General features: G+C 40.6%; 1 protein-coding gene across 3 annotated transcripts in view; it reads right to left on the bottom strand.

Annotated features, from left to right (window-relative positions):
* The window catches only part of NKAIN3 (sodium/potassium transporting ATPase interacting 3), a 508,687-nt gene that overhangs the window by 118,701 nt on the left and 368,890 nt on the right, over positions 1–21,096 (bottom strand). For all 3 annotated transcript variants that reach the window (XM_039521592.1, XM_039521590.1, XM_039521591.1), the window contains exon 4: positions 12,362–12,559. In XM_039521592.1, the coding sequence (XP_039377526.1) occupies positions 12,362–12,559 (198 nt within the window). The remainder of the gene's footprint in view (positions 1–12,361; positions 12,560–21,096) is intronic.

The raw sequence follows: 21,096 nt of genomic DNA, 5'->3' as shown, positions 1-21,096 counted from the left end.
GATGGTAAGGGTAGCAGCCATGATGGTAAACCTGGCTCCTTCCAGTCCAGATGTCCCACTCACTCCCACTCAGGGTACCTCTACACTGGAATAAAATATCTTCAGCACAGCCGCAACTGGCCCAGATTGCCTGAGTTGGGCATGCAGGGCTCAGGATGTGGGGCTAAAAATTGTTCGGTAGATGTTTGGGTTCAGGCTGGAGTCTGGGCTCTGGGACCCTTCCCCCTCACAGGTGTTTAATTACAGTGCAGACATACCCTTCGTGATCCTCAGATAAACAATGTCCAAGAAGAGATGGCAGCCTCATCCCATTAGCACTAATTGGTAAAAACACATTTTGATGATGTAATCTATAAACATTTCCCACGATTTCTTTAATCTTTCATCTCATATCATACTTTACTAGGAGTCTTATTGATACCTTATCTCAATTCTTTTAACTTAAATAGACTGGCAAAACGGGATTGTCTCCAACTTCTGCTGACTTTTATAAACAATCTTACATAACACGCTGCACTGGACTTTTGTTACCTTGGACAACTTAAGAGTATAGGCCTTTGCACAGTATACAAGGCCATTTGTCAGATAATATAGATTCAAATTAGGGCAATTTAAACTCCCTGTAGATTTTTTTTCAGCTGTACAAGTTCCAATTTTCATCTAGTTTTTTATTTTTTTTTTAGATTTTCCTATACAAATTTTTTTAATTAGAGCATGCATTTGTTTATCGAGCCCATTAGGCATCTGTAACGATGGCATACTGAAAACATAATTAAACCTAAGGATAGTAATCATTCTAATGATTGTATTCAGTCCCACACAGTAAATTGCATCTTGTTCCAATTTATTTTGTCATTGAACAGCAATTGTACAAGGGTGCAATCTAATATCCTTCATGATGTTTAAGCTCTATTAAGAAGAAACCCTAGATATTTCATACCACTAGTTATCCATTTAAACTGCTACTGAGAAAGTATTATACAAAAGCAGAACTGTGACAATGGCAATACCTCATCGTTAGTCCTGTTAATTTTGAAGTAGAGATACAAATAAATAACATGTATCAATGATGCTTCTATGGCCCCATTACCGTCGTGTCTGAGTGCTTCACAGTCTTTAAATACATTTAACCTCACAATAGTCCTAAAAAGGGTGGGGAAGTACTATTAGCCCATTTTACAGATGGCGAACTGAGGCAGAGAAAGACTAAGGCTATATTTATACTACGAGCTAGGGGTGTGATTCCCCTGCTCATGTACACATAATCCCAAGGTCCAGACTAATACCCTAACCACTGGACCATCTTTCTCCTACATACCTTGTCACACATATGTTCCAAATTGAATTCATGTAACACTGATCAGGCAAACTTTCCGCTACATTTGCATTCATCATCAACTTCTCTGTGTAAATTAAAATCTGTGGGAGACTTACTTGATCCATAGGCTACTGAAGTCAATAGGAGTCTTTACCTTGACTTCACTGGGCTTTGGATGAGGCCCCATATTCAGAAGTCCTCAGTCTGGCAAAAATTCAGCAATGAATGTGTTTTGCTTGAGTAAATACTCAAGGGTAAGGTCTTCAGGATATGTCTTTTTTTTTTGTATATTTATCTCTATTTGTAAAAATATCTGATATCATCTGTGTGTTTGGGATGTACATGTTACAGTATATGAGAATGTATATGAGAGCTAATCCACAGAATGATAAAAACAAATGACAATAAACACAGATAAAAATGGAAAATGGTAATGTTCCTTTAAATGGATGATTAATGATCAGTCTTTCTGCTGTCATTCACAATGATTATCACTGAATTTACATAGCGGCATCTGGGAATTGATGAGAAGTACAAATACAAATAACATCAACAGCTAGTTCTCCCCTAAGGTGTTCCACATCAGTTTGAATAATTTCTCTAAAACTCTTATGTTGTGTAAACTTGGGCAGAGTTCTAGCTGCTGGATCAAGTTGACTTATTAGGCTCTCTTTGGTTCAGACTCATGTCAGATTGCTTGAGCAGTATTCAGGAGCAATACCATTCTCCGTAACTGCCTTCCTTTTCAAGTCAGGGTTTGCTCCAGCTATGGTCTTTTGCACTCTCCTCAGATGTTAGAGGAAACAAATTTGTTCTACAGGCCTGTGTAGCAATGGAATCCAGACTTCTTTTTGTTGTACCCTTAGTTAAAATTGGTATTGACACATGACTAAGGCTAAGTTTTTGTCATGGATATTTTTAGTAAAAATCATGGATAGGTCACAGGAAAATAAACAAAAATTCATGCCAGCCTGAGACTTGTCCCTGACTTTCACTAAAAATATCCCTGACAAAATGGGTAGATGGGTTCAGCACCCACTGCTGCTAAGACTCCCTGGTCCCCTACTGATGTGATGTGTCGGAGCTCTGGGGTCCCTCTGCCTCTGGGGCTGGGCTGCTATGGGGTCCCTTCACCCAGGGCAGCTGGCAGCTGGAGGGTCCCCCAGCCACAGGCCGCAGGTGCATCTGGGTAGCTTTTGGGGTCTGATGGCCGCCCACTGCAGCTGGGCAGCTGCAGGGGTCCAATGGCCACCCGCCTGCCGTGGCTGGGCAGCTGTGCGGGGTCCCCCCACCCACCCACTATGGCTGGGCAGCTGCAGTTCCACCAGCCTCCCCGCCACATCTGGGCAGCTGCAGGGTCCGCCAGCTGCCTGCTGCAGTTGGGCAGCTGCAGGGTCCCCCTACCTGGTTGGGGGCTGGGAGCTGCAAGGGCAGGGCTGGTTGGGAGCTCCAGCCCCAGGGCAGAAAATGACATGAATGTCAATGGAAGTGAAGGATTCACGTGACTTCCGTGACATAACCGTAGCCTTAGACATGATAAATCTGCAAAGTGAAAATAATTCCCACCTGACAGTCTCTGCAAAAAAATCTTTTGTGTGCATAATAATCTTCCTTTTTCCAATCATGGTCAAATCATGTCAAAGAAATGACACAGGCATCAATCATTCAATCTCAAGCCATTCCGAACACACACACATGTTGGCACACACTTCCTCATGGCCATATTCTCAGCCACTGCCCTCCATGTTTGTGCTTACCCAGACCTAGCAAATTTCTTTTCTACAATATGTGGTTTATTTTATATATTTATTTGGTTTCTTTAGATTTGTAAAGGCAAGTTAGAAAAGGTGTCTCTCCCAGATTCTAAGCACACTGAGAAAAAAAAACCAATAAAAACAAAGACAAATTCAACAGGAACCTGCAAATATACAATTGCAAAATACCACCATTTGGGCAATGGTTAATCTTTGACTGATATGAACTAACATACAGCCTGTTCATTTGTAGTCTCTGATAGGTATTTACACTGTCAGCCAGTCTCTGAGGGGTTTTCCCCGTGTGCACGTGCTTTGTGAGGAGCAAATTCTTTCCCCACCATGTAACCCAAATATCTGTTCTGTGAGTGAGGCAAGGAAGAGGAAGAAAAGGGGATTTTTGGGGTACAGGGGAAATCCATCTCCTCTTCTAGGCCATGGTGTAGCAGGAGAGCAATGCTGTGGCCATTACTGCAGCTCAGAGTTCTCTACAATATCTCCCTTGGTTCCTCGACACTGGCTTCATGGGCCCAGACCTGCAAAGGGCTAAGTATTCTGGCCCCCAACTCAGAAAGCTGTGAAGCATGTGTTTAACTTTAAACAGGTGATCAATCTAATTGAATTTAATGAGTGAAAGCTGGCTTCATGGAAGTCAATAGAAGTTTTGTCCTTAATTTCAACAGGACCGAGATTTCACCCAACAGGACTACTCATTTGCTTAAAGCCAAGCATGAATGTAGGTGCAGGATCAGGACAAGAGTGCTCAACACCTTTCAGGATCAACTCCCATATAAGGCAATGGTCAGTAAATATATGTAGCAGTGGATCCAGTGGCTGCACCTGTAGCCCATCCCTGCCCTGACTCCAAACCGATTCTGTGTGCCAATGCATTAGGTAGCCCCACTGAGCTGTTCTCGGTGACACACAGATCTTCTGCTTTGTTGGTGAAACTGCATATCCCAGATTAGCCCATCCTTGCAAGTTCACTCATACATCAGGTATGTGAAACACCTTCTAGAACTGGCATAGAACAAGGTTTTTTTTTTTTTTTTTTTAAATTTAGACTTTCTGGGGCACATGGCAATGGAAAAACTGCAGCCAGGACAGGCCGAGATATTTCATATGAATTAGGTTTGGGAAGGAGTTAAACCATTAAAACCGCTTAAGCTATTTCTGGCAGCTAAAGAATATGACCCTTTTTATGGATTGTAAATTTCATAAATCAAGGCTCCTAGACAATCTTGCATATGCCTTTTACTGAGCTGCTCTGAAAAGGGGTCACATGGACATACATCTTCTTTCTCAGCCAAAACCAAAGAGCTACAACAAAGTTTGAGAAGTCTGAGATGCAGCAAATACACACACAGTGCAATCCCAACTCAAAGGTCTCCTGTTCGAATAGGATAACAGGTAGAATGTTGCAAATCACCTGGGACCATAGTCTAGGAAAAAATCCTTTCTGCACTCAGGTCACATTCAGTCTACAAATTGTAATGGAAGAGTTAGGCTGTCAATGCAGTGCATGATTAAAAGAAAAATGTCCTATCTGTGCAGGCTCCCACAGAGACAGGTTTTAATCAGTGGATATTTTCCCCAGTATATGAAAGTCTGGTTACATGGTTGACAACTATAATATACAGAGGAGATAATTTTGATGAGTATTAGAGCAGCACAAATCCATTGCTAAAAACAAACAAACTATGGTATTAGGTTAGCCTTCATCTTTGCCCATAGAGCTCACTCACATTTAAGTGTAGAGACTTGGGTTCAGGAATACTTTCAAGTCCCCAGGGGCGGCTCTAGCAATTTCGCCACCCCAAGCACGGCGGCGCGCCGCGGGGGGCGCTCTGGCGGTCACCGGTCCCGCGGCTCTGGTGGACCTCCTGCAGACGTGCCTGCGGAGGGTCCGCTGGTCCCGCGGCTTTGGTGGAGCATCTGCAGGCACGCCTGCGGGAGGTCCACCGGAGCCACCTGCCGCCCTCCCGGCGACCGGCAGAGCGCCCCCCGTGGCATGCCGCCCCAAGCATGCACTTGGCGTGCTGGGGCCTGGAGCTGGCCCTGCAAGTCCCTCACTCCAGCTCAATGAAATACCATTACATTGTTAAAAGGTTTGTTTACATGAGGTAATTGTTCGGAAGAGCTCTTCTGGAATAACTCTTCCACTATAGCTACCCCAGAATAACTCTCCATGTGGACACTTGTTCCTGAATAGGAGTAATTTTTTTCAATTCAGTTTAATCCATTTTGTAAGTGGATTCAACTAAACCAGAAAAAGGCACTCCTATTCTGGGTTAAGAATATCCACAGGGGGATTCAACTAAACCAGAAAAAGGCACTCCTATTCTGGGTTAAGAATATCCACAGGGGAAGCTATTCCCCCACTTGGTAAGGCAACTCCCATCTTTTCATGTGCTATAATATATATTCTGCTTACTGTATTTTTCACTCCAGGCATCTGATGAAGTGGGTTTTAGCCCATGAAAGTTTATGCCCAAATAAATTTGTTAGTCTCTAAGGTGCCACAAAGACTCCTCGTTGTTTTTGCTGATACAGACTAACACGGCTACCAGGCTGAACCCTATTCTGGAATAGTTATAGTGCTTTCAATTCTCTCTCGACCTTGTTCTGGAATAACTTTCCCAGGTGGACAAGCCCTAAGTGATACATTTTGAGCTATAGTTGGTTGTCTTCTGCCAGCTGAATTACTGCTGACCTCTCTTTAGCCTTTTTTTAAAGTTGATTGGATATAAGCCACTGTTACCTGGGTCAAGGACCACTCCAGGCTGTTCGAACTGGTGTTTTGCACAAGACGGTGTGCACCACCACTACGTCAGGGTCTGTGAAAGACTGGTGCCAGCGATGGGGACATGGGTGGTCTGGCCCGGTCGTCAACACAGTGTTTGAGGCCACTGAGCAGGTACAAAGTCAGGAGACAAGTGTCAGAGCTGAAAGTCAGAACCTGGTTCAGAGAGGGAACAGGAGCAGAAGCCAAGGTTAAGCACTGAGTCAGAAGCCAAAGAGCCACACCTAGGGTCAGAGGTCTTATGGGGTCTTGGAAAGGCCAAAGTCCTTTCAACCTTTCACAGGAAGGATTGGGGCCCCCGTTGGACAGAAGGTTCTGTCCATTATCTGGATCAGAAAGAGGGCCCCAAGTGAGGCTATTTATCCAAAAGTCCTTTCTTTGTCTGTTGGTCATTGGAGAATCTATATATATGTGAGCCTCTCCAGGAGGTGGAGCCTCTCTGGGAGATTAAGGCAACTTAGCTGATTTGCCTTAATCACCACACACTGTTTTTAATACCTCTAGGAGCTGGGGTCACCCTCCCACATGGAATTATGTACAATCCCAGCCCCACAATGATACATAAACTTACTACAGTAAGATCCTCCAAAGATATTTAGGAAATTGATGTGTCTGTCACAGCTTTGACAAAGTCTTCTGTTTGCAGTCATAGTTTCTTAGTGGAGCCCTGTAGTTCTACCAAAATTGCTCAGGCCGAAAAAAAAAATTATCAGCTGTTGAACACTCTAAAGCTGTTAATGAATCTTTGAGAAGCCCATAGGTCAACTGCTATTCACATGGCTATTAGTCATGTCTTTTTCATTATTATTATTATTACACATATGCTTTTCTTTGACACTCTCTTTTGGTATAATGTTGAAGGTCAGCTCTGTATTCAGCACTGTTAACTTGCTTTTCTATGCCCCGGTACAATTGTTCATTATGGAAAAGTGACACAGTAACTGTTTCCAACCTGGACAATAAAGATGACAAAAGCAATGAGCTGCAATTCACAAAGTGATGTAATATCAAAAGGGGAAGTACATTTTATTCATGTACATTTTCCATAGGTCTTCATATCCAGTTAGCTCATGTTTTACTCTCACATACTGATGTTGATTGGCTTTCCTAATCAGTCATGAGTCATTCTGGGAAATGGAAAGAGACTTTAGCTCCAGGTTGAACAATGGCGCCATTCCCTAAAGGGATTTTCTTTTGAGAACAGTGTAAATCATGTGCTTCCTAGCATCTTTTCCTATACCAATTATAAAAATACCAGGGCTATAACTAATGGGAATAAGAGGGACTGCTGCAGTTCCTCAGAGGAATCACATTATATACTGATATCATTATCCCTTTTGTTATGTCAGAATGATAACTGGGCTGCAACAATCATTCCAGCAGCTCTAGCTTGTCTAAAGAGAAGGAGAAAAGATTTCTTTATAACCCTGTTGACAAAAAAGTTCTGGAGCTTTTAACATGGAGTATAGAAGAGAATTCTTGATGCATGACACTCATGAAAAGCCACTCAAATTAACCTAAAATGTATTTGAATCTATGGCTCAGGATGATGACCATGTCAACAATCTGAACTTCATTAAGCAACTATTTTTCCAGAATCATTTATTGTCTTGCTTTTAATCTCTTGTTGTAACTTGACAATCATGTTTGTTTTGATTAATTATTTACATGAATCTCGGATCCTCCATTTTAATGGCTGTTGTGCAGAATATGGTTTCTAATTAAATTCCATTTCTCTGATGAAATAGTATTTAAATCCACCAAATGTCATAATTCATTGTAATATTAAATAATCAATTTTTGACAGATTCTCTGAAAGCAGCGAGGCAGAAATCATTCATAAAGTAAGGCAATTGCGTTGGGTTACCATGATATACTGCTGAGGGAGAGAAGCAACAGATTTCCAGAACTAATGTAATCAGATCATGTTGTTTATCATTTTCTTATGGAAGTGACATTTTGTACATTCAGAAGAAAAATGGCCATGAGAGCAGATAGTTGTGTGATAAAACAAGAGGAAATGATTATCTTTCTGAGAGAGATGATTACATGTTCATGGATGAACCAACAAAACATTGAAATATTCAGTTAAGTAGTTAATGAAAATTGTTAGACTCTGCAGGTGCTTGGATGACATGTCTATGAACAGTAAAGGTAGGATTTTCCAAAGCATTCTGCACTGGGCTAACCCTGCTCCCATTGAAGTCAGTGGTATAACTCTCATTGACTTTAGGGGAGCAGAACTGTTTAATTCAGGGTGTGTCTACGCCGCAGTTGGGAGGTGTGATTGCAGCATGTGCAGATATACCCAAGCTAGTGTGAATCTAGCCAAGTCCAAGCTAACTTGAGTAACAATAGCAGTGAAGCTGCAACATGGGTGACTACATGGGCTAGCCCCACCCACCCAGGACCTTGAGTTCATACTGCCCAGGCTGCTGAGGCTTCACTGCTATTGTTACTCAATCTAGCTTTGATCTAGTTTGGGTACGTCTACCTGTGCTGCAACCACACCTCCCCCAGTGCAGTGTAGACATACCTTGAGGGTTACACAGCAGCTGGGAGGTGTGATTCTCAGGCCAGGTAGACAGACACATACACAATGCTCAAATTATGGGGAAAAAGTAGGGGGGATCTGAATATGAAGTGACTTACTTTAATTTAAGCCGTATTGAGAAGTAAGGGGGCCATAAAATAGATATGAGGTAGTGTAGTAAAGGGGCTCGGTCCCACCAACCCCACCTGGTAATTCAAGCACTGGACACTTGCTACCGCTAATCAAGCTAACACTTAAAAATAGCAGAGTGGCTGTGGCTGGAGCCACACAGTCAGCTGCTGAGGCTAGCCAGCTGAGTACGTACCCAGCGGTCAGATGGGACTGTACTCGGGTGACTGGTCAGAGCTGCTGCAGTGCCAACACAGGTATGTCCACCTGTGCTGAGAATCACACCATCAGCTGCTGTGTAGACATATTCTAAGAGTGCTTTTGAAGAACCCTGTGTTTGGATTTAAGAATGCCAAGAATTAACGTTTCAGGATTTAATTCTATTTTAAGATTGTCTGTCTTTGTTTAAATGTGTAAATCGGACTAAAAAATTAAAAGATAATAATAAGATAATAAGTGACTTTAATAATCAGGAGGGCAACAAGAAGTTTATTTCAATGTATTTTCTTACAAAATAATATATGGGCTGGAAACATCCCTGAGTATAACTTCAGCATGATTCACAGGGGCTGCAGTTTTCATATTAACGGGAGCTATGGCCTAGATTCATAAAGGTACTTAGGCATTGTCACATTGAGCATCACAACTCTACACCACTATGATAAAGGTAAAGCTTGTCTGTGTGGTGACCAGAGAACTTGGAGCATTGGTTAGATACTGTGGAATGATCTTCCCCAGGATCTAAGGACATTCACAAACGTCATCAACTTCCACTCCACATGCAAGGCACATGTCTTTGCCCTTGCCTTCTCTATTATTAAGACAAAGCAGTGTGTACATTAAAAAACAAAACAAAAACAAAAGACAACAAGAACCAGTAGCAAAAGGAAAACCTTCTACTGCATATACAATACCCTCCCCCTCAGGGAGGGGAGAATGAAAGAACAAACCACGCATCAGGTATTAGTCACATCACTTAATGCATTGCTGGAAGAAGCTCAGATACTACAGTGATGAGCACGGTATAAGAACCTACATAGAATACTTGTAAATTAATATGCACTGTCATCTCAAATTTCATTTTTTACTGGAAGTAGCTCTTGTCCAGAAGTGATATTAACAAGAATAACAATCCATGAGGTCAGTCCAACATTGATTACTTGACATTGTGTGGTCAGAAAATTTCACTGGTATCACTGGGTGTCATGTAAAAATATTGCCTTCTCCTCCATGTCAAGAAGAGAGGAGATTAGAACCATAAGGAAACATTTTTAAATATTAGATTGGTGTATATACATACAGTATATCCAGGGCCGGCTCTACATATTCGGCCGCCCCAAGCAGTCATGCGCGGGAGACGCCCCGGAGCCCCGGGAGCAGCAGACCTCCCGCTGGCTTGACCGGTGAGGGTCCGCTAGTCGCGCGGCTCAGCTGGACCTCCCGCAGCTGCGGACGGTTGGCTGGTCCGGCGGCTCCGGTTGAGCTGCCGCAGTCATGCCTGCGGGAGGTCCACCGGAGCCGCGCAGCCAGCGAACCGTCTGCAGTCATGCCTGCGGCAGGTCCGCCGGCCCAATCTGCTGCCCCTCACGACAACTGCCGCCCCACGCGCGTGCTTGTCGCGCTGGGGTCTGGAGCCGGCCCTGAGTATATCACAGAATCATAGAATCATAGAACTGGAAGGGACCTTGAGAGGTCATCTAGTCCAGTCCCCTGCATTCATGGCAGGGCTAAGTATTAACTAGACCATCCCTGACTGGTGTTTGTCCAACCTGCTCTTAAAAATCCCCAATGATGGAGATTCCACAACCTCCCTAGGCAATTTATTCCAGTGCTTAACCACTCTGACAGTTAGGAAGTTTTTCCTAATGTCCATATAAAATGGCTCATTCTGAGTCTAGTGCAGAGCCCACTGAAGTCAATGGAAGACTCTCTACGGACTTCAGAGATTGTCTTATGAAAGCCAGTTCCCACTCCCCATTTAGCATTTCCAGTTTTGTGTAAGAACATCTATCTCCAAATAACCCCCCAAAAAGAGTTTATGGGCCACAGATGTGCTTAAAGCTGCTGCCACTTATGCAACCAGCATTTGTTCCCTGCAAAATCCAGCTCTCAGCACAGAGAACATGCCTCACTTTTTAAAAATTAAAGGCACTGTGTATAAGGATGTGTTCATCAATTGGAAATTTACCATGCACTGTACACAGAATAATATATTGTTGTGTAATACTACCAAGGTTCCCTTTTAAAAGTCATCCTTTATAGCAGTTACCATACTACTCTAAAATATGACTGGATTTCCCTATAGTTAGAATAGGAAAAAGAACCTAATCCTGAGAGATGCTGAGTACTTGCAATTCCCATTGATATCAATGAATCCTCAGCATCAGGTTCACACCTTAAATTACTCTGGCCTAGTAACTGTTTGCAGAAGATGACTCTTTAATGATGACTACTCTAATGCATATACTGCAAGCATCACAGGTGATTGCACTGCACTAGAGGTAAAGGAATGAGGTAAGCAGGGTCTAATATAGTCATAGATGCACTATCTTGTGCATATAAAACCGTTCCTTCTTATATACAAGTTAAAATATTTAAGTAAAAGGAACCTTCGAAAAGCAGAGGTCTATTGAAAAGCAGAAATATCTGCCTGGACTGGTATGCAGTATTTACCCCTTGAGGGATTTCAAGTTACAGATAATCTAACTCCCTATCAAATAAAAGTGTTTACCTTCCCATTTCTTTGCACCAGAGTTAGCATGATGAAATGATTTGTTGTGCCAATAAAATTGTTGTTACATTATAAAAAGGTTTGTTGCACTACTATTGCTACATAAAGTTGTTATGAAATTTAACCATATTGCAAGCTCCAGAAAGGCACATTCCACTTGTAGAACTAGCTGCCAGAAAAAAAATTCTTTCTTTCTTAAATATGGCATTTTAATTCTACTTTATCATAAACAATTTCACAGGATCATCTCTCTTTTTTGCTCAGTAGCTGTAATCTATTTCTGTCCACTCCAACACCCTCCTACACACACATAAACCAAGATCTTGTACAAAACTATGATTATTATATTTTGCGAGCAATTTTCAACTAAATAAACAAAATCTCTTCTACTGCTCCTGAGAAAATAGGTCCCATTCTCCCTCTTCCCCCAATGGCCCTTTTAGTTTCAGCAGTGCAAATGTCCAGAGTCCAGTAGCAGAACAAGCTGCAGTATCTAATAGACAATAGGCTTCTCCTGATGGCACAATAATATTATTATATTAAATGGTGTTCAGTTTCAGGCTGGTACGGTAATTATAGTAACTGCAGTAAATAGCCCACCAAGGTAAAATGTTTGGATACCCCAGATTCCCACAGAAGGATACAGAATGTCATAAAAAAAGATATAATAGTACTCTAATTACTACAATTTCCCTGACCTTTTTTCAGTTCTTTGTTTGCATTAGGAAGCTATTTACTTTCTAAAATAGATTTATATTCAGACCTGGATGAAGTGTTCCCTTTCTGCACATGTTCTAATGAGTGAGCATTAATTGCTATGGATGAAATTCACTTCCATACAAAGGGCCAGAATTAGGGCTATGAACCACTCATGTTCCCAATGTAGGGCTGTTATGAAATATGAGCATATGAGAGCAGTGTACATTTCAAATGGCAAGTTTTATAGTCAACTATGCAATTTAAAATCTGTACTGTTATTGGTCAGTTACTGAAACCATCCACTCAGTAAAAAGAAATGATAGCATGTGACCTGCATAATAAAGAAGAGTATAGGAGTGGTAAAATCTGATGATAACTGAAAATAGAAACTTACAGACAGTAATATTTGGATGGCGCTGTGAATGACCTCGAGATACTGGAAGTCAATGATGCAGCCCGTCACAGAGACGTAGGAGTAATCGTCTAGGATCCCAGGGGCTGAAGGGCGTACCACTCTCCGTATGCAGCCTGGCCCATGCTCTCGCCACCAGGAACGGTGCATCGAAATGTTAAAAGTCATGAGATCAGTTTCCTAGGAGACAAAGAAAAAGGAATGAAATCCTCGTCTGTCACAGCATTAAAGATGAAAACAGGAAAAAATGTAATTTCACTTATAAAAGAAAAACTAAGCTAAATAAATAAATAAATAATGTAAAAGATGAAGCCAGACTATTGAAAAGGAAAGAGGAAAATCTTATTGGGGCCCTGATCAGCTAGATACTCTACGAAACATAGAGCAAATAATAGTCCCTGTCCAAAAGAAACTTGGAGTCTAAAAATACAACCTAATTATTACTTTACTATAAAGTGTCTCCAGAATGCATTTATTCTTCTGATAGGTAAAGGCGACAGCCACTTACAACAGTGGTTCTTAACCTTTTTGGGCTCAGGACCTCTTTATAAATATTTATGGCCTGTTATGACCCAGTAAATAGCCTGAGGGTGGAGGCTCTGGTGGTTTCGGTTGAGTCCTGCCTGACACTCACCCTACAGTGGCAACTAGTGTGCTGTGGGGCTGGCTGGCCTTGGCTCTCTGTTCTGGGTGTTGCAACCTCCAGAGTTGCTGTGCCACTCAGATTGGCCCTGCCCCCATGACTGGACTAAATTTGTGTGAGTGGAGTTGTGACCTGGCTCAGGGGGTTGCAGTGCCACTCACTTAAATTTGGCCTACCCAGGCTCCTGTCATCATGACAGCTTGGCCAAATCTGAGTGGTGCTGGGACCTCTAAGGTTGCTGTGCCTGGAGTAGAGAGGCGAGCCCAGCCAGCCCTATGGGACAGAAGCCAGAGGAGCTGCCATGAGACTCTTTGAAACATTCTTGTGACCCATTTCTGGGTCCCAATCCATGGGCTGAGAAACCCTACCCTATATCCAATGTTATTTCTACAGGATAAGATCTAAAATAAACCTCTACAGAATGCATTTGAGGCAACAGGTCTAGTGGAAATATCTGTTATTTTGTGTAAATTGATCCGTATAACATGTTTAGTGTAGTATAACATGCATATTTTCACCCACTCACTTTCACCTTCATGGCTCAGCACAGCAGTAAAAGTGGCAAAACTCTAACAAATTTTTGAAGACAGCTCCAGTTGTGCCTGCAAAAATGCTTGTCTTCTGGCTGTACTCAAAAAGCATCACATTTTCTAGGCATATACATGCTTAGTTGTGGGTAGAAATGTGGGCTGCTGCAGGTATAATTTTACAGGTTCACCTACTGAACCTTATTAATCTGCCCTGCAAGTTTAGCTTTCTGTGGAAGAAGAAGTCCATACCAAACAAAGATGGAAGGATTTTTTGCCATTATATAACATATTATATAGTTGCCAAGTCATTATTTAGACTTGGCGAGATATCTGTCTTTTGACTTTGAACATCATTCTTTGATTCCATTTTAGAAAATTTTGCACTTATGGTAGGGTGATGTCTTACTGAACTGAAATAAAACTTGACAGACAACTCTGCTTAGGTAAAATATAATTATAAATAAAAGCAAGAGCCAGTAACTGGCAGTTTCTGACGTTTTGCTCAGTGCAACAATCCCTGTTACTTTATTACACATTACTGATGGGCGTTTCTCTTTATGCTACTAAGCCATGGAAAAGTCTCCCCTTCCATATTTGGTTGTGGGAACTTTATTAAGTTAAAGTTAATCCTTTATTAAGGATTTTTCTGCCTTGAGTCCCTGAGGGCTTAAGTGGAACTTAAGTTGTGCACGGGCCTTCTGGTTGGCCTCCACGCAAGGGGTGAATATCACCCTGTTACATAATAGTTGTTTGCCTATTTTTCTGCATGGTACAGGAAGAACAACATTAAGTAGGGATTACCCTGTAAACTAACTCTGAAGCTATGTATCATTGCAAGCCAGAAATATGATCTGCAAAAGAACTTTACCATTACAGAGACAATTGTTTTATTTTATTTTTTTTTACAAGAAGGAGCCAATACATTAATGAATTTTTACTTCATTAAAAATAACCAGATGCCCTTAATCTCATCTAGAGATGGATGAAAATTTGGAAAAGTTCTCCCAGATTTGTTTTGCAAATTTTGACGATGTTTTTAAATTTAAAATTTGTCATCCAGCTCTACTCTTATTCTTATTCAGCAAAGCACCTACGAATTTGCTTAATTTTTAGCATGTGCTTAAGAAGTCCCATTGATGTCATTGGCCATTATCATCCTTCATTCAGTAACGGAAGAGGAGACATCTGTGAAATCTATCTGACTTTCAAGCCATTGATGGTACAATGAGAGAAGGAAACACCCATATCACCATCAAATTCTCTGCTCTGGTATACAAAAGATGTGATAGTGGCACTTTTTGTATCATTACTTTTGTTCAGCAGCTGTGGGTAAGGATGAATGCCAGAGTGCTGTCCTGGTTCTCCAAAGCAGATGCAAAAGGTAAATAATTATCCAGCAGAGAAGTGTAAACTAACAAAAAATCACTTGGTGCATTAGTTTGACCTCTAATATGTCACTCCACAAAGTGGCAATGTTACAGCTGATAAATGTTAAGCTACTGATCAATAAATGAAAGCCTAAAAAAAATGAATAATTTGCAGTAGCCAAAGTGTATCTTTTCTCTAGGAAACACCTAAGCTATTTAATGAGTCAGATATGCCATCCTTAAAAAAATCAACTAGTGGTTTTACTATTTATACTGAAATAAATAAACTCAAATAAAAACAAAGGTGAAATGAGATAAAGAACATTGATCCACTCTGTGTCTCTTACTTTTCCATACAAAATGTTTATGGGTAATAAACTATAAAAAAGATACTAATAATTATTTGTTTGACAGCACTGCCTACCCACCTCATTGTTGCTAGACACTATATAAACACTTATTTAGACTTAGAAGGATTAGATTTTTATTGGTAAATGTCACTAAACATCAATTTCACCATACACACACAGACGGACAAAAATATTTTCAACAATATCTTCCATAAAGAAAGTCAAAGTAAGAAAAATGCTGCTTGAGAACTTAAGAGTCTGATTTAAGGAACTTTGTTTCTTTTGAAATCTGATGTTGGCAGATTGTGTTTTAACAATTATAGTGCTTTAACGGTTTGAATCTCAACATCTACTATCCTTAAAATATTGTCTGAGCTCCCCAATGATTTTCCACAACTGTGAAAATGTAAATAGATAAAAATAGAAAAAAATGCTTAAAATAAACATTGGTATTTTTCCTCAAAAGTATATAAAAATTTAATTCTGCCAAGCCTACTTATAATATGACAATCCCTGTTTGAAAAAGCTTCCAAACTAGGTGATCTTAACAATAAGCAAAATGTGTTCATGTACAGAGCTGCAATGACCTCCGCATTTTAGGTACAATTAAAGTGTTGTGGGTTTTGAGGAGGCAATATGAATATCATTTTGAACAAATAATTCACATGCATATGTCATAACATATACAATACTGAAACACCACCACTCATTTCAGATGCCACACATCAAGCTTGTTGAAAATTTGTTAAACAATAAAGCATCTAAATACCAGTTCAAATATCTCAGCACTTGCATTGCATTAGATAAGTGCACTGCACAGTGTTACATTTTAATCCAGATCTATAAAGTGTGCTCACATGGGATAAATCTCCATTTCAGCAAAGATGTGTTTAACCTTAAGCACATCAATAATCCCATCCCTAGTGAGCTAAATATTCAACAGGTGTCTAAATCCCACTGAAGTCAGTGGGATTTAAGCACATGCTTAAGTGCTTTGCTGAATAGGGATGGGATTACTCATGTTTAAAATAAAGAACGTACTTAAAGTGCTTTGCTTAAATTTGGAACCAGAAAATCCAAAGATCGTTTCTCCCAATGTACAGTTTACAAGTACCATTGAAATTTAGTCTGTGTGTTTCTGCAGAACTGCTCACGAAGCTACCACTTTGGAAGGCGCTTAGACTGTAGCACTGATTGCTTACTCTTTTCAGTATTATATGAAAGTTAAATGTTTGTTAGGAAAGTCCAAGAGGATGCTTGCAGTTTTTCAATATACAACACATACTGTTTTCTCATGTTAAAAACAGCCATTAAGCAATTGCTTCAAGACACTCAGTCTTCCAGAAGGTAATGTAATGGAAATTGCTGTTTTCTTACAAAAGTATGCAATTTTTCAAGCTTACTACTACTGATTGTGTACCAGACTCTATGCATCTATATAACAGCACACCTTGAATCCAAAGAGAGAGTGCAAAGGCACAGTGCTTTAGGATTGCTTTCAGTGGTAACAGTGTTAGTCTGTATCAGAAACAAATAAATAATAATAATAAAAACAAAACAAAATGAGGAGTCCTTATGGCACCTTAGAGATTAACAAATTTATTTGGGCATAAGCTTTCATGGGCTAAAACCTACTTCATCAGATGTATGAAGTAAAAAATACAGGAGCAGGTATAAATACATGAAAGAATGGGGGTTGCTTTACCAAGTGTTAGGTCAGTCTAATGAGATAAATCAATTAACAGCAGGATACCAAGAGAGGAAAAATAACTTTTGAAGTAGAAAGAGAGTGTCCCAGACAGTTGACAAGAAGATGTGAGTAACAGTAGGGAGAAATTAGTATTGGGGAAATTAACTTTAGGTTTTGTAATGACCCAACCACTCCCAATATTTATTCAGGCTTAATCTGATGATATTCAGTTTGCAAATTAATTCCAGTTCTGCAGCTTCACGTTGGAGTCCGTTTTTGAAGTTTTTTTGTTGAAGAATTGCCACTTTGACGTCTGTTATTGAGTCACCAGCGAGTGACCAGTGAAGTGTTCTCCTACTGGTTTTTGAATGTTATGATTCCTGATGTCAGATTTGTGTCCATTTATTCTTTTGCATAGAGACTGTCCGGTTTGGTCAACGTACATGGCAGAGGGGCATTGCTGGCACATGATGGCATATATCACATTGGTAGATGTGCAGGTGAACGAGCCCTGGATGGTGTGGCTGATGTGGTTAGGTCCTATGATGGTGTCCCTTGAACAGATACGTGGACAGAGTTGGCACCGGGGTTTGTGCAATGTGGCTAAGTTAATGCTACTGTGGGAACCTTAACTTTCAAAGTTCTCATTTTGGGTGACTTTGTGCAACCTTAATGGGGGAAGAATACCCAGAGGAGAGCAACAAGAATTGTGGGTCAAACACACTGTTTTTTGTCTGACCCATTCACATTTCTTCATCATGTCTGCTCATAATGTGATTTCTTCTGGAATATAGGAATTGCCATACTGGATCAGATGCAGAGTCCATCCAGTATCTTGTCTCAGAAAGTGGCCAGTACCAGAAGCTTCCCCGGAAGGTGCAAGAACCTATAGTTGGCAGATTTGGCATAAACTGCAGGGATCTTATCTTCATTCTTATTTGTGTAACCCATAGCCGATAGCTGATGCTTTACTAGCAAATAAAAACACCAATGCAATAAATAGTTCCATACCACTTTCTGAAAAGAACAAGAATGATCAGATTCCCCAGCTAAGTCTTCCATTTTCACAGGTGGAGAGGAAAGACATTTATTAAAAAGCTTATTGGCAAATAATTATAATGTACATAATTCCGAAAAAAAGGGACTGTAACAAAGAATATTTTGTCCTAATTTCCTGCACTCAATTAAGTTTGCAGTTTTGATGCGAGATGTTGGCTTGAACAAAAAGTCTGCACATTCCATAATATTTAATTTCAAAGAGTCATTAATCCCCATTAGATGCAAATGATGTGTTCCAGTGTTAATGAAGCCTGCTTTAACTGTATAGCTACCCTGGAGAGGGAGCATCAGCTGCAAGCCAAGGTCTACAATTTGCAGAATAATCTTAGTTTTCCACTCCATTACATCCTTAGTACACAGGTTCTGATCCCAGTTAATGCTGCATCTGACCACTCACTCTTTGTCCCTCCTCATTACAGCTGAACAGACTGATTTTGAAGCACTGGGCAGACTCCACTAAGAAAGTGGTATTGTGAATAACAGGCACTTCTGTTGTTAGCTCTCATATGTATTAGCAATGATGATGGTTCAGGCTTCTGATATTTTGAATATTAATTACTCCTTTTTTGCCTTAAATCTAAATATTTGACTTCAGCTCAACTCAGGTAAAAGCCATATGTAAAACTGAAGATGGGACTTAACTTGTTGCACTTTATATAATCAAACTGTGCCAGCTACTGCAATCTCAGAACTGCTGTAGCAGTCTGGTGGCCCAAATGGAAAACTGTTTAAATTTGTAGCATCCCCCCCAGCCTCCACAGAATAGGGTTGACACATTTTTATGGAAGGCTTAAGCCCCAAAGAGTGATGTGATGTGATATTATGGATATTATGCATATTCTTTTAGAATTATGGATGCTTTTGTAAATCATGTCATACTGCTGTCCCATATTTCTTGAAAAACTCAAAGTAACGTCTCTCCTTTAACATGCGTACAATTATATACTGATTTCATTCTATATTGATTTTGTTATGGAAAATGTACTTTAAATATATTCTCTGCATGTTGTTTTGTCTATATGTGTAATTTATGAACCACATACCCAGTGTGATTTCTGGGTGCGGGGGGAGCGTATTTCATGTATTACAGCTATAAAACATGTACAAAAGATGTTTTCATTTTGGCTAGATATCACTGTCAGACTCCCTCAGTTCTGGAAGGTTCAAACGCAGGAAACAGCACTGCAAACACAATGACTTGAAACTTCTGCCATGTGCCAAGACATACTGAAGTACAAGTCTCATGATAGACCCTTACCTCTAATCTTGTGGGAAAAGTAAAAAGTAATCAGTATGTTGATGTGGAGGCTTGCTGACAAGCCGATCTGCAATGGATAGTTCTAAGATGCTGCCCAAACAAGCTATTTGATGTTGAGTTTGAAAAGGGGAATTCTCAGCAAGTACCAGGATGGACAGCTTTTTAATGTGACGATTTCATCATCATACCAACAGTGACATCTGTTGGATACTGTCCAGTGCTGCCAGCATGACCCGCTGAATGGATTAGAGTTTGCACTGTAGAGAAGAAGTCAGCAAGATGTCTTGGATACATGGGCAAAATTACATGTTGACCTTTGATGAGGCTGTATATTGTAAGTCCAAAGAGATCCAGTCAATGTACCCGGAGGAATTTCAGAAAACAGTCTCAAGAATGGGTGGTTTCCACATAGCACAGACATTTCTGGCTGTATTTGGGAAAAAAGTATGAAGAGAGTGGTCTCGGAGACATCCTCATAGCAACACAGCAAGCAATAAATCATACAACCATGGAGTGAGGGTCCACAAACTTGTAATGGAGGCTCTGTCCTGACTGCAGAGGCATTCTTTAAATGGGTACAATGTTGCCCCAGATTTGAGCAGTATGTGTACCCCAGATATTGATCAAGTTAATTGCAAGCATATTGTGTGCATTCACCCACCATGAATGAAACAAATTGAACACCACAGAGGTAAGGGTTAATTTGAATAAGCAGGGCTTCTGGAGACAAGGTCATATGCTAGTTGCATGCTTGCAGTTTTTGCTAATCAGAATGGAAGGAGGGAAGAAAAGAGTCAACAAACTGACACTGAAAGAGAACTTGGAATTTGGGTACCTTTTGATAAGAAGTGTATTATGATAGATTATTAGGAATGTTTGTTGATAAGTAGTTTATTGAAGTGTGCAGGCAGAGTGTTTCACTGGGTGTTTTTTTGTGACCAAGTGGGTGAGTATGTCTGTGGGTGTAAAAAAAAAGTCTAGTGGGGTGTGTGTGTGTGTGTGTGTGTGTGTGTGTTGGGGGGAACCAAGAAACTGAAGGAGACTCAGAGGCCAAGAAAGTCAAGCAGCAGCCTGTAAGCATGGTGTGACCCTGGGAGAAGCCAAGAGAAAGCATCTGGCTGGGGGTGCTAGCTAAAGAGACGTGGGCTGTAAGCAAAGAAGCTTTCCCTTGTTTTTCATTCCTTCTGCATTCAGAGAAGCTGGACTTTGAACATTCCTTGTAATTAAACAAGATGGAGTGCAATATTTTCTTTTCAGTCATCACTTTCAACTCCCAAATGGAACAACCTGCAAGGTCCCAAACTTTTGCTAGCTGCTAGGATCAAAAAGGGGCAACACTGTCATTCAGAAGGGCTCTGTGGCATGTATACCTCCAGCATCTGGTCCCCGCTTACACGCAGTGGAAATCTATTATATCCACTATGTCTAGTTGTGAAGGATGTGGGGCTGATCTGCAATAATTTATGAATGCTATATGTGACCTGGTTATTGGGATAGCTACAGAATGGTATATTGGGGTATTGGAATATTTATTGTACACATATTGGTTTAGTTTAGTAGCAAGGATGTTAGTAAACAAGTAAGAGGGAAACACAATGGCTCCAAATGAGCAACCTCTCAGTAAACACATCAGGGAGCTTCACATTAAGCTGTGAAGATGTTACTTCTAGTTGCCAGCCAAGTTACAAGACTTGTTTTGCCAGTGTTGGGGGCATACAGATCAAGAGCACTTAAATAGTTAAAATAGGGATTCTGGAGGGAAGGAATACAATTGTCAATGAGCTGTTCCCTGGGGAACAGACTAACACAGACACCTGCTT

This window comes from Mauremys reevesii, linkage group 2 (assembly GCF_016161935.1).
Source record: "Mauremys reevesii isolate NIE-2019 linkage group 2, ASM1616193v1, whole genome shotgun sequence".
NCBI lineage: Eukaryota > Metazoa > Chordata > Testudines > Geoemydidae > Mauremys > Mauremys reevesii.
Note: the sequence above shows the minus strand (reverse complement) of the source record. Positions and strands in the feature narration are given on the sequence as shown.